The sequence below is a fragment of the Saccoglossus kowalevskii genome, chromosome 16, assembly GCF_978046115.1.
Source record: "Saccoglossus kowalevskii chromosome 16, keSacKowa6.1, whole genome shotgun sequence".
In the NCBI taxonomy this organism is placed as follows: Eukaryota; Metazoa; Hemichordata; class Enteropneusta; family Harrimaniidae; genus Saccoglossus; species Saccoglossus kowalevskii.
Window position 1 is genome coordinate 26452555 of NC_140656.1, and position 13159 is coordinate 26465713.

The window sequence follows — 13159 nt, forward strand, 5'->3', positions numbered from 1 at the left end:
TATGCGTAGATTAAGAATTGTGTTATATATTTACTTTTGGTATGTCATTTTAGTTGTGGATGTCGACAAAATATCACCTGTCATGTGCCACTTAATATTGCATATTGATTTAAATTTCTTCTCGTGTTATACGCTAATATACTGAATTGACTAATTGATACTAATTCTGATACTATTCATGGTCACCAGCTGTAAATATTTACTAACATGTTCACGCTTACCTAACTGACATTGTTGCATTATGTAATTTTGCTCAACACTATTCTGAAATCCCGTCTTCATTATGTTAGTTTATAGTCCCCACAGCAATGACTGTCTCCATATTCCTGGATTTGTATTACCTCATTCTGCATGGAGGGGTTTCATAACATTTCAACAGTTTGGCCAATTTCTCAACCTGGCTTGCGGATACGTAGGCTTGTATTAACATTGCCTGGACGACTTCCTGTCACACACGATTTAGCAGAAAATAACATCTTCCTAAAACATATTATATACAACCCAGGGCGAGTATAGAGAAATTTATTACTTAACACTATTTTATATGCGACTCTTGTCATACGTGTGTAAGCATATTTAATGTGTTCGATATGACCTAGGGTGACTTTTTAAACAAGATCACGAAAATACGTCTGTAGGGGTATTGACAAGGTGTTGTGAGTCGATATAATGAGTAACGATGTCAATACTGATACTGATACATCTGTTATCTTTCATAACATAAAGTATCTTATTTTGCGATTTGCCCGAGGGGCGGCAGCTCTAATGAGGAGCAAGGATATAATATATTTGCAGATGGTGGGCACCTTTACTTTTACTTTATAATATAGGGATTTCTATATTCATTTGTGTTTAATTCGCCCAAGGGGCGGCCGCTCTATATACTGTATACATTTACAGATGCTGAACACCTTTATTTTGGGTGATTGCTCAATGTTTAAAATAATGAGATATACTCCCAGGAAAGAGTAATATAATGCAGTTGGTAGGCGCAGACCAAGTTAAATATAACTACGTGACTGATTATTCTCATTCACCGTTTGCGTCCCTTGCAGTAAAAGTGTGTATTGGAGTGGGGGTTGTTGTCTATGACTCAGTGTACTGCATTCAATATTGGTAAGTGAACTCCTCAATAGCTCAACATGAAGACACACATAAAACACAACAAAGCTCGCCGTGATGTCACATGGACATACTAAAAAGCTAGAGCAAACGTTCGTTCCGTAATTGGTTAAACGTGGCCTACCTCCGTCGGTGCTTTCGATTGTCGATTACACGTTCGTTATATTTTGCTATATGTCGGTGCATGTTTGGTTTGATGTTATACTTACCATACTATTCTGGGTAAATTTAGAATTCTCAAAGAAGTATAACGCTTTACAATTTGAGTATTATAAACTGATTATTTTCAAATTCATACATCTTAATATTAATACAGTACAGGTGGTAAAGACGATTAGTATAGATGCGAGTTATAAGTGAATGAGGGTGTTCACTGATTGTATGCATTTCCTAAGTAAACAAAATCATATTTGTTTGCATGACCACTAAATATACCTCTTAACTAATATCTTTTGGAATACCTCGTTACGAACTTATCTTTAAAGCATCGCTTGTGACATATGATACTGACATTGTTGGCATCATGTAATGAGTGTTTTATCTGTTTTTGTCCCGTGATAAATAAACTGACGAAACATCCACCTCCCCCATCGTAAGTGTTAGTAGACTGCCCAGTTTTGACAATCCTGTTCAACTACCTATTTCAGTCAAGGCAATTCCTATCTGAAAAGATTGGTTATTCCGTAGTTACTGTGTTCATAAAAAAAGAATGTAGTATGAGAAACTGTGTTGCTAATGATAATGATAGTTTTTATCATAAAGCGTTAGAACGGGTATACAATTATTATTTAATCTAATTAACTCAGGAATCGGTCGCAATACACGCTTCGCGGTATATATGCAATTGGCGGTATATATGCAATTGGTGGTATATATGCAATTGGTGGTATATATGCAATTGGTGGTATATATACAATTGGTGGTATATATGCAATTGGTGGTATATATGCAATTGGTGGTATATATGCAATTGGTGGTATATATGCAATTGGTGGTATATATGCAATTGGTGGTATATATGCAATTGGTGGTATATATACAATTGGTGGTATATATGCAATTGGTGGTATATATGCAATTGGTGGTATATATGCAATTGGTGGTATATATGCAATTGGTGGTATATATGCAATTGGTGGTATATATGCAATTGGTGGTATATATGCAATTGGTGGTATATATGCAATTGGTGGTATATATGCAATTGGTGGTATATATGCAATTGGTGGTATATATGCAATTGGTGGTATATATACAATTGGTGGTATATATGCAATTGGTGGTATATATGCAATTGGTGGTATATATGCAATTGGTGGTATATATACAATTGGTGGTATATATGCAATTGGTGGTATATATACAATTGGTGGTATATATGCAATTGGTGGTATATATGCAATTGGTGGTATATATGCAATTGGTGGTATATATACAATTGGTGGTATATATGCAATTGGTAGTATATATGCAATTGGTGGTATATATACAATTGGTGGTATATATGCAATTGGTAAGTGTTTTTTTAAGGTTATGTGACTGTCACAAGAGTGTGGGACACACTGGCCCCAATTCGGTTTAGTTTTAAACATGTTTGTTGATTCGTATTATGGTTTCCGTTACTCGCTATTATTTTTACAGAGTATATGGGATAGTAACCGAAAATTAAGGGTATGCAATGTTGTAAAGCGAATGCTGTATAAGACAAAGGCCAGCTTTTATTTTATGTAGTTTTTAAATACCTTGCCAAAACACTAGAGAATATTTGTTTGATTTGTTTAAATAAATTACTGAGAACAAAATGATGTAATTAATTCATTAGGACAACAATCGACAATCACAATCATTGTTGCTGTGGTGTTGAAATACACATTCTGATTAATGATGCGGCATATATTCATAATGGTATGGCATATATACATTGTCAATTCAGAAGTGTTTCCGAAGGATATTCCGTTGTGTGTTGCCCTCTATGTGTTATCACTCTATGGTGTGCACTTTCGTTGTCGTCCTGCCAGTGATGCGCCATCGGTTTAGAGGAAATACGTCCAACCATTCAAATAGTTTACCCTGGTAAATAAGTGGGCATTAGTTTGCTGTATAATGTTTTTATAAGTAAGCACCATGCCATAGATTTGGCGGATCGGTACATTTTGGCAGATAAAGTGTGTATAAAATCATGGTGGCTTATAAGATGTATATGTTGTTTTCAATAGATTGTTTCCTCAGGGAAAGCTTAGTTTGAACAAGATTCCCAAGCCAAGTACTTATAATTACAATCTTCTCATATAATGTTTAGAACCAGCCAGTAAGTCCTGTATTTTTTTATGTTTATTTTTATTTTTTAGATAATAATTTAGATAATTAGATAAATACGTGGCCTTGTTGTTGCATACAATGACTGCTTATTTCTGCACACTTTTCTCAATGTCATATCTGCGACCATTTTGTTGTCATGTGTCTTAATTGGGATATGTTAATTTGGTGTTGTAAAGTTCTTCTGACAGTGCTTTTACATATTACCAATGCAATATAATATTTGTTTACGTGAGCCGTCAACAGGTTAGTTATTTCTAATTCTATAGATATTGAAATTAGTGGAAAAGCCAGCTTCCTTGCGCGTTCTGTGAGATATGAGATACAGTATGAGATAAAGTAACATCGTTTATAAGGCCCTCTTTTAATACTAGAGTACTTTCCGATGCAATGCAGTCATTAGATTCACGGAAATGTATTCAACTGACCCGACAACATCTGGCGGGCAAACGGTTGTCAATTTAAAACATGTCCAAGCTTGAAAACGCTCAAAAGAATATGCATTTTAGTTACACAAACTTTCTACAATTACCTTCCCCGAATACAATTCTAACAACATAAATAAATGAAAAAAATAATAATTGGTACTGTATTAACTACACGATCTGCAGTACACATCTAAAGGTTGCCTACCCACAATATATCATTTATTGTGATCTTAAATTATATTTGTGGCTCTCAAAGTGACCTTTTTAACACTACCATTAATGCTCAGCACGTTTGATCAATTTGATTTACACTGGTTGTGAAGTTGTTGCTAAAGTACAGTTATTCTGTCATTTGTTTACAGATTTAGCCGATTCACCAGACTCTCGGGTTTGTATTGTTGTATTGCGTGAATTATACGCTTTTGATGGAGAAAGGAAACTGACGGTATTGTATGCCATCCATTACTGCTACTGCTACGCAATTTAACTGCCTACATTCATCATTTAAGATATGGCTACGGAAGACCATTACAGTGTCAATAGTTCGGACATTTTCTACGACTCAGGATTTCCAGAAGCGAAGGTTGTACCCAGAGAAGTATCAGTTGCGTTGTTTGTCAGCTTCTTCATTTTCATAGTGTGCGGCAACATATGGGTCTTGCTCGCTGTCATACGTCAACCAAAACTGAGGAAATCATCAACGTGTATGTTTATTATTTCCCTTTCGGTTTCTGACCTCATGATGGCGATCTTCTTTATCCCGACGCAATTAGCTTATGTGGCTTTCAATCTAACGATGACGAATGTAGTTTTATGTAAGGGTTCCGGATGGCTTCATTGGGTTGCTCAGTGTGCTACCATATTTTCACTGCTGGGTATCGGCATTGACCGATATCGTGCAATCGTGCAGCCACTTCGTCCCAGGCTTAACCGTAAAGACGCGCTGACATGCATATCCATAATCTGGATTTGCGCTATGACTTACTCGTATTACCGTCTCCATATTTTAGACATTATGACGCGAACGTACCCAGTAGGCGTAAACACCACGGTCTCGATAACAATGTGTTCCATTTCAATGGAAAAACACGATGTTTTACAATATATGCAGATCAGCGATTTCCTGGTTATGTATCTGGTACCTTTACTGATATTATGTGTTATGTATTTCATCATGATCTCGTCGCTTTGGTTCAGCGCATCTCCAAACAACGCATCTAAGAACAAGAAACGAAAAGCTGTGAAAATGCTCTCGTTTGTGGTGGTTCTGTTTGGCATAACTTGGTTTCCGTGGCGTTTCTTCTCCTTATATTTCGATTTCGCCGACCCTGACATTATTCCAATCAGTATGTACGTATGGTCAGACGTCATAGCCGCGACTTGTATCGCAAGTTACCTTGCCAACAGTTGGGTTAATCCAATTGTATATGCCTACTTCAATGAGAATTTTAGAAAAGAATTCTACCTGTTGTTTCCATGTCTCAAATGGAAGGATCAATCCAGAGTTGGACCAAATCAGGGAACAATAAAAACCGTAACAGGCCGATCTATCGCTCATAACAACACGATAACTTGAATACGATTATAAAACGTATACCATTATAGGGTGCGACATCACCGCAAATATACTATAGAATTATGACAAATCTTAACTCAAGTAAATATATACACTTCGAAAAATTTAAAGAACGAGTCGATGTCTCAATAATCATATTAGAGTAGAAGTACCCAGTGTTATATGGTACTTTCAGCAATATCAAAGTTATAATTTAAGCAGCACGAGGAACATAATACCAACATATCACGTATTAATGAGAATTCTTCATTTAGGTCACGGACAAATGTAGCCGTAAACTCACAACTCTGGCTCTGTAAATAATATCATTTGATAGACTTAAACAATAGGTTGAATAGAAGAGGTGGCTGAACAAATGTATGTTTTTACGTCGATAATAAATCCCGTGTGGTGTTATTTAAATGATTGTTTAGAATGATACCTCATTGTTATCGTTTTATGTGTTGTCGGAGACAATGATAAAACATTAAGATAAAATATTTACTAGAATTTAGACCTGGGAACAAATATATCATATGAGATGACTAATATTTTCAATATATAAAATTGGTAGTCAAACAATTAATGTCACTTTGAAAACAGACTCTTGTGATTACTGATGAAATTAAGTGATGGTTTGATTGATTGTTTGTTTGTTGTTGTTGTTGTTGTTGTTGTTGTTGTTGTTGTTTTTGTTTTTGTTGTTGTTGTTTTTCATTTCGTTTCTTGATTCTACACAAAAGTTAACGTTCAAAAATCTACTTTAGTGATAACAACCCCTCAAAATGTAAAAATTGTATTCCTTTGAATAAATGTTTTGCACCAATCAGCTTTTTTTCTAGACGGGTTTTTCATCGATTGCATCAGAATTACCATTTTTGTATATTGTAGGATAGACGAAATATGAACATATCGAAATGATTCATTCTTGTGAAAGTGTGTTTGTTATAAAATGTAAAAATAAGTTTTGTAATATCATTTGATTCAGTGATGTAACGACAACAAGTCATTCCATATATATGTCAAATTTAACATTAAACTCTGGAATACTGTAATTGTGACCCCAAGCACTCGTCTAATGGAACATGAATGACTTCGATTTGTATATCCATATATCATTTTTGCCATTCGAACATGTATTGTTACAGTGATATGTGACATTGTTTTATGTTACTCTTCGTGGTTTGTAAATTCGATTTAGTGATATACCCTAGTTCTTCGTATACAGAAAGAAGCTTGTTACCGCGCATAGTGAACGTTTTTTACTTGTGTGTTGTTTAACATTGCGTTACATATTATCTTGATAATAGGTCAGCTAATAGGTAGTTATTAAAGAATCCGTCAAATAACTCGTTTCATAAATAGCAATTATTGTAACAAATATATTGTCTTGTATAGGCATTGTATCTTGAATAAATTGTCGTTGTGAATAATGTTTACTTATTAGCTCAGCTGTCGTCTTTGTCGTGCGGAGCTTATCATATGAGTGATTGTTCGTCGTCGTCCGTCGTCGTCGTCGTTCGTCGTCCGTCGTCGTCCGTGTCAATGTTTTACTTTTCCAACTTCTTCTTAAAAACTACAAGCCTGAATGCTTTGATACTTGGTGTATAGGTACCCTGGGCAGACCTCTTTTAGGTTTGTTTATTTCATGATGATGTCTTCAATTCTCTAATTTTGGTGAATATTTTTTTCAATTTTGGTAAAAAGTGATATTTTCGACTTCTTGTTAAAAACCGCAAGTTCAAATGCTTTGATATTACATATATAGATACTACATAGGGACCTCTCTCAGATTTGTTCATTTCATATTAATATCTTTTTGATGAATATTTTGATGAATATTTTGGTAAAAAGTGATATTTTTAACTTCATGTTGAAAACCGCATGTCCGATTGCTTTTATTACATATATAGGTACTACTTTATTTTGATGATTATTTTTGTCATTTTTGGTGAAAAGTGATATTTTTGAATTCTTGTAACAGTTAAGTCCTGTTGCTTTGATACTATACATATTGTTCATTTCTTAATGATATCTTCTGTTCTTTAATTGAAATGTGCATTGCTAACAGTGGAGCTATCTCAGTCGACAGGCTGCTTGAATTATTTGATTGGTGTGGTACGGTGACTTCCCTTCTATAATTCCATTATATGTGTCATATTACCATGTTAGTTGTTAGTTACCATGTTAGTTGATGGCTTATTTTATTTGTAGCTGTCAGTGTGGGTCGCAACTTATCTAATCAACTTATAATAATGTGACTTTATTACTGCCACTGGACGTCTGGGTCGTATTAATTGGAAAAAAAATATGTGTTGTATGTAATTATATATTTATTTTTGTGTCTGGAACCCATTTACACAATGAAATACACCTGTATTTGGCTGAAAAAAGGACCACAACTGGGTTACCGCACTTTGGATACCCCAGTTGTGGCCGGTTTATTCAAAAACCCTAACTATTTGGGTAAAGTGAACAAAATGCTTGAATAAGCGAAAAAGTTATTGAAAAATCTTGAATACAATGTAACATATCAAGTTAATTGAATAAACACAGTTTTTCTAAAATCCCTAACTCTTGACTAAAAGTAGCAAGTCAAGTTTGTTGAACAAATTACAAAGTTAACGTCACTGAGTGTGGGGCCAAATCATGCCACCAGACACACCTTGTGTCAGCCCCACACCAAAAAATAAAAATAAATTACATGCAAAAATGAGAAGATACCTAACACTCAGGGGTGACATAAGGGCTGCCCATGCTAGCCCAACCAGAATATAGGGAAACAACTATTGCCCATGCTAGTTGCTTGACTAAAATGATGGGGCCAATGCTGATGTCAGTAATTCTGTCATATACCACTGAACATCTCCCATGCATCTTTTTGAATAGGGGTTGGCCACTGATCTGCCCATGGTGCCGGGATGTGTTTTGCCTTAAACCTGATGTTGCAACGGAGACAAATTAATACCATTTTTCTAACAAGCCTCATAATGTCCTTATCTTTACATGATTGCTTATTTATTATATGCACCACTGCAGCATTGTCTGACAGAAACAAAATTGCCTGGTTAGACATGTGCTCACCCCAGACCTCAATTGCCAGTACAATGGGAAGAGTTCCAAAAATGTTATGTCGTGTATAAAATTATTTGGCCAACTTCCATAAAACCAATGTTAGCCAAACAATACTCCAAAACCAGTAGATACAGCTGCATCTGTTATCAGCTTGGGTGCCAAGTCTTCAGGAAACTGACTCATAATAAAGAAAGCTTTTCCATTGAAGTGCAGCAGGAAATCTTGTCAAACAAGTAAGTCTAATTTAGTACAGTGATTGATACGGTGATGATGATGAGGTTGAGTTAGACCCAAAGTCAAATCAATTAGGCGCCTTAAAAAGGCTCTCCCCGGGGTGACAATAGTACAAGCAAAATTAAGCATTCCGACCAAGGACTGGATTTCTTTAAGAGTTGCCTTTTTGCGTCCCAGAAACTGCTGAACTAGAAATATGCAACGTTGTATTTTTTCAAGTGGGAGACGAGCTTGCATCAAAACAGTATCTAACTCAATACCCGCAAAGCACAAAACAGTAGCAGGGCCCTCCGTTTTCTCCTTAACTAATGGGACTCCCAAATCATTACATAGACTAAAAAAAATCATCAAGATTCTTTTTACAGTAATAAAAGTCCCTGTTAACCAATAAAAATTCATCCAAAATATGTAGAACTGCTCCTGTATGCTTTGACTGTCCAGTCATCCATTCCAAAAGCAGTGCTAAATGCCTTGAAGATTCTGCAGGATGCTGCACACCCCATTGGTAAACATTTGTCATAATAGAAGAGACCTAGCCACTTAAACCCCAGCAAATTATAATCAGATGGTGCCACTGGGATAATTCTGAATGCAGAGCGAATATCTGTTTTGGCCAAGTAGCAGCCCTCACCAAACTGTATAATTGCCTGAATCCACTCGTGCATACTTAACTGTAGTTAGCTCAGGTGGAATGCCATCATTAATGGAGTTACCCTGTGGCCAAGACAAATGATGAATTAGTCTAAATTCACCTGGTACCTTCTTAGAAACAACACTTAGAAAATTATTAAAGGTTTTTTTGGGAAATGGTCCAGCAATCCTGCCTGCAGATAATTCTTTCTGCAATTTGTTGTCAACAACCCCTGGTTGCTCAACAGCTGATCTAAGATTAGGCGAATCAAACGTTATGTTATTCCCAGAAAATCCAATAGAAAAACCACAACTAAAACCATCAATAAGGTATTGAGCCAGAATAGGGTCATAGCCAGATAACCTTAGTTGTAACTGCTAAATATTTATTGGGGTGGGTAATAGATCTATAGGGAAAACTGGGGTTAATTCAGTTATATCCAACGCCAGGTCCATTTTGCAAATCCTGTTTGTGGGTTTTGCATTCCAAACCTGGGTGTGATCCAGAGCACCAGCAACATTTGTGAGGGTAGTTGCATCCGGAACATGGCTTTCCCCTCTGGTACTTGTAACATGCTCCTCTTGGAAAGAAGCGCTGGGAACGAAAGGACTGAAAACTGTTTGGGAAAGACTGGCGAGGAGATTGTTTTGCTCTCAAATACAACTCAATGTGCAACTGACCCCAAGGTGAAGCTGCCTGTTGACGTAATTTGCGAAAATTCGTGTCATAGTACTTCCAATCCCCTCCTCCAGTTGCTATTTCCCTGACAGTATCCATGTATTTCATAAGACCAGGTGTATCAGAACTAAACTTAGCTGAATAAATTGCTATGAAAATTTGAAAAGCAGATGACCATTTTGCAATTGAGTCAATGGGAATCTGTTTTTCAGTAGGAATCAGGCGGAAAGATGGACTGTCAGTCTGAGAAGGGTTCATAACTGATAATGTATACTGTTCCTTGTCAAATTTTGACAACAAACTACCCAAATCAACAAACTCATTACACCAAATTTTGTTTTTAACTTTGTCTGGCACCCAAGCGCCTAATGGAACAGTTACACTTGTAAAATGACTTACTTTCCCTCCTTCCACCTGCTCCTGTACCGAATATTGTGGACAGGAACCTGTTATTTCGTTAACTGTATTCAGAACAGCATTTTCAACCACTGTTGTAGTAGCTGGGATGCTCGTACAAGTTGTTGGTGTTGCAATAACCGATTCCCCATGTGTGTTAGCTTGACTTGTTTGCATCGAGTTTGCTAGGTTGGTAAATGACTCAATACCCTTGAGTAATCCTGTAGTAGACTGTTGAATTAGTGCTGCTGTTTCTGCTAATACTTGTGATGTGCTTGGTTGACTCACTGGTAAACTAGGAGAAGGCTGTGCTGGCACATCCTGTGTTGATACTGGTGTTGCACCAACATCATATATGGCTGCTGTTTCCATGGGAACAGGTTGCTTGGTTTTCCTTCTCCTGGTTGCCATGGTACGCTTCCGTGGTGGTGACACAACTTTTTTCAGTGTGTTACGCTTTCGCGCAGTTGCCATGATCTATTATAAAGAGACTAAGCAGCAGCATTACTGTTACAAAACATACTCGATGAATCTGTGCAGAGATGCACATAAACAGATGATACTATTTAGTGAAAATGATTTTGAAGAAGGCAGAAACTAGAGCAAGATGTTGAATCAACTGCCTACTTGTACTGAGCTAGGATCAAGCAAAACATTTTAATATTAAAGCACTCATGAAATAGAAATAGGATCAAAAGTCTGCAACATTTACAATATCAGTCTGTAAAATATAAAATAAAAGCAGAAACTCACACGTGTGATCAAGATAGGATCAAAATTCAGCAAAAATTTAAAATAAAAGCAGAAACTCCACACTCATGTAATAGAGATAGGATCAAAAGTCTGCAACCTTTACAATAAAAGCAGAAACTCCACACTCATGTAATAGAGATAGGATCAACAGTCTGCAAAATATAAAATAAAGCAGAAACTCCACACTCATGTAATAAAGATAGGATCAAAAGTCTGCAAAATTTTAAATAAAAACAGAAACTCCACACTCATGTAATAGAGATAGGATCAACAGTCTGCAAAATTTTAAATAAAAACAGAAACTCCACACTCATGTAATAGAGATAGGATCAACAGTCTGCAAAATTTTAAATAAAAACAAAAACAAAAATCACACTCAAGTACCCGGGGTATTAGAGATAGTATCCACAGTCCAATAAATGAAAATAAAAACAGAAATTCAACCCTTAATGCAATAGAGATAAGATCAACCGTATGCAAAATTTAAAATAAAAGCAGAAACTCATTCATTTAACAGTCTACATTTAGCAACTACCTAACCACCACCAGTTAAACCTGTGCTGCCTTTAAAAACCTCCATGCCTGCAAGAATGCCCCACGAACACTTCGATAATATCTATAATTACCCAATTTGTTCAAGTGAATGCCACCTGGTAACATTATAGTTAGAGAAGAATTCCATAAGCCAATATGCTTCCAAAACATGGCAAATGAAAGTTCCTCTAAGACAGACTTTAACGCGTGATTTAAAATATCTACCCTAGCATTGTCAATATGAAACTTATGAAATGGTCTCATCCTGTGCATGACTTGACTGACAATTATTTGTTTTACCCTGAATTCCCTATGCATTTGATGAACGAGGTCTACCATTTTGCATGTGATTTGCAATGGCTCCACGCAAAAGTCACACAGATCATTTGACCCTAACAATAAGACCATAATATCCGGCGAAACCCGGCTCACCACACCAAGGTCAAAGTTTACCAGCGACGATACCGTTCGTCCACCAACACCATGGAAATACATATCCATTTGACTCAAATCGAAATTTGGTGACACATTATATTGCTGTTGGTCCTCATGCACAAAAGTTTTGAGTCGCCTTACAAACGAGTGTCCTAAAATAACAACTGTTGTTTTTTTTGTTTTTTTTGGCCGCGCACATTTACGCGTAATAAAATGACGGTCGAATTAAGCAAAAGAATCCGCCGCAGACTACAAATTCAAAACGCTTCTAGGAATGAAATTCAAATGATATGCCACACCAAACCACCTTCATTCAAATCTTGGATGTATTAAGGTTGATAAATATACCAAGTGAAGCGGAGATCAATGGAAAATGAATATTATTTCCACAATTTACCACACTAAGAAAGACCACTTACATTTCTGTTGTGACGCCTTGAAGATGGAGTGACGTCACACCTCGTCCAACAAGAAGTGACATCACATTACGCACATCAGCCCCGTTGATGGCGCACTATCGCTTGCGTTCCAGCCACAAAGCCTATTGCTTCCGCAATACGTTATATTTATTATAATTAATCGCATGTTTTACACAAATGATGCAATTATGTGCTTAATTATTATCACAGTATGAACTGATAACATTCCGCAATCAGAAGTAGATTTTATAGTCCACAGCATTTGGCACTACACGAACTGATATCTGACAGTAGGTAGTATTAAGTGTGTAAAATATCATTCCTAGACTTCACTGGATGAGTCCCCGGGTGACGAGTGAATGGGTGTCTGGGCATATTAATGACAGACACAATAAACAATGTGACGTCATAGTATTTAAACTGAGACAGCGTTGTCCTATGGTGTATCGAGATTGTACCAATAAAGCAAGTGCGCGTTTTGGGATTACAATGACTTGACTTCGTATGATCTGTTTGATGAAGTGAACAGTATTCAGAGGGTTATTAACTGGGCTCTGATACATTAACAAATAAATTGGACTGT

The 13159-nt window shown here is 36.4% G+C and overlaps 1 protein-coding gene across 1 annotated transcript; it reads left to right on the top strand.

The window, feature by feature from the left end:
- The first annotated feature begins 4377 nt into the window (after nt 1-4377).
- Nucleotides 4378-5442, top strand: LOC100375186 (neuropeptide FF receptor 2-like). Its single transcript, XM_002738423.2, has one exon. It carries the CDS (start codon nt 4378-4380, stop codon nt 5440-5442), a length of 1065 nt encoding a protein of 354 aa, XP_002738469.2.
- Nucleotides 5443-13159: the final 7717 nt, after the last annotated feature.

What these genes read in the sequence shown, in the direction of transcription:
- LOC100375186 (XM_002738423.2), top strand. Translation starts at nt 4,378, where the DNA reads ATGGCTACGGAAGACCATTACAGTGTCAATAGTTCGGACATTTTCTAC.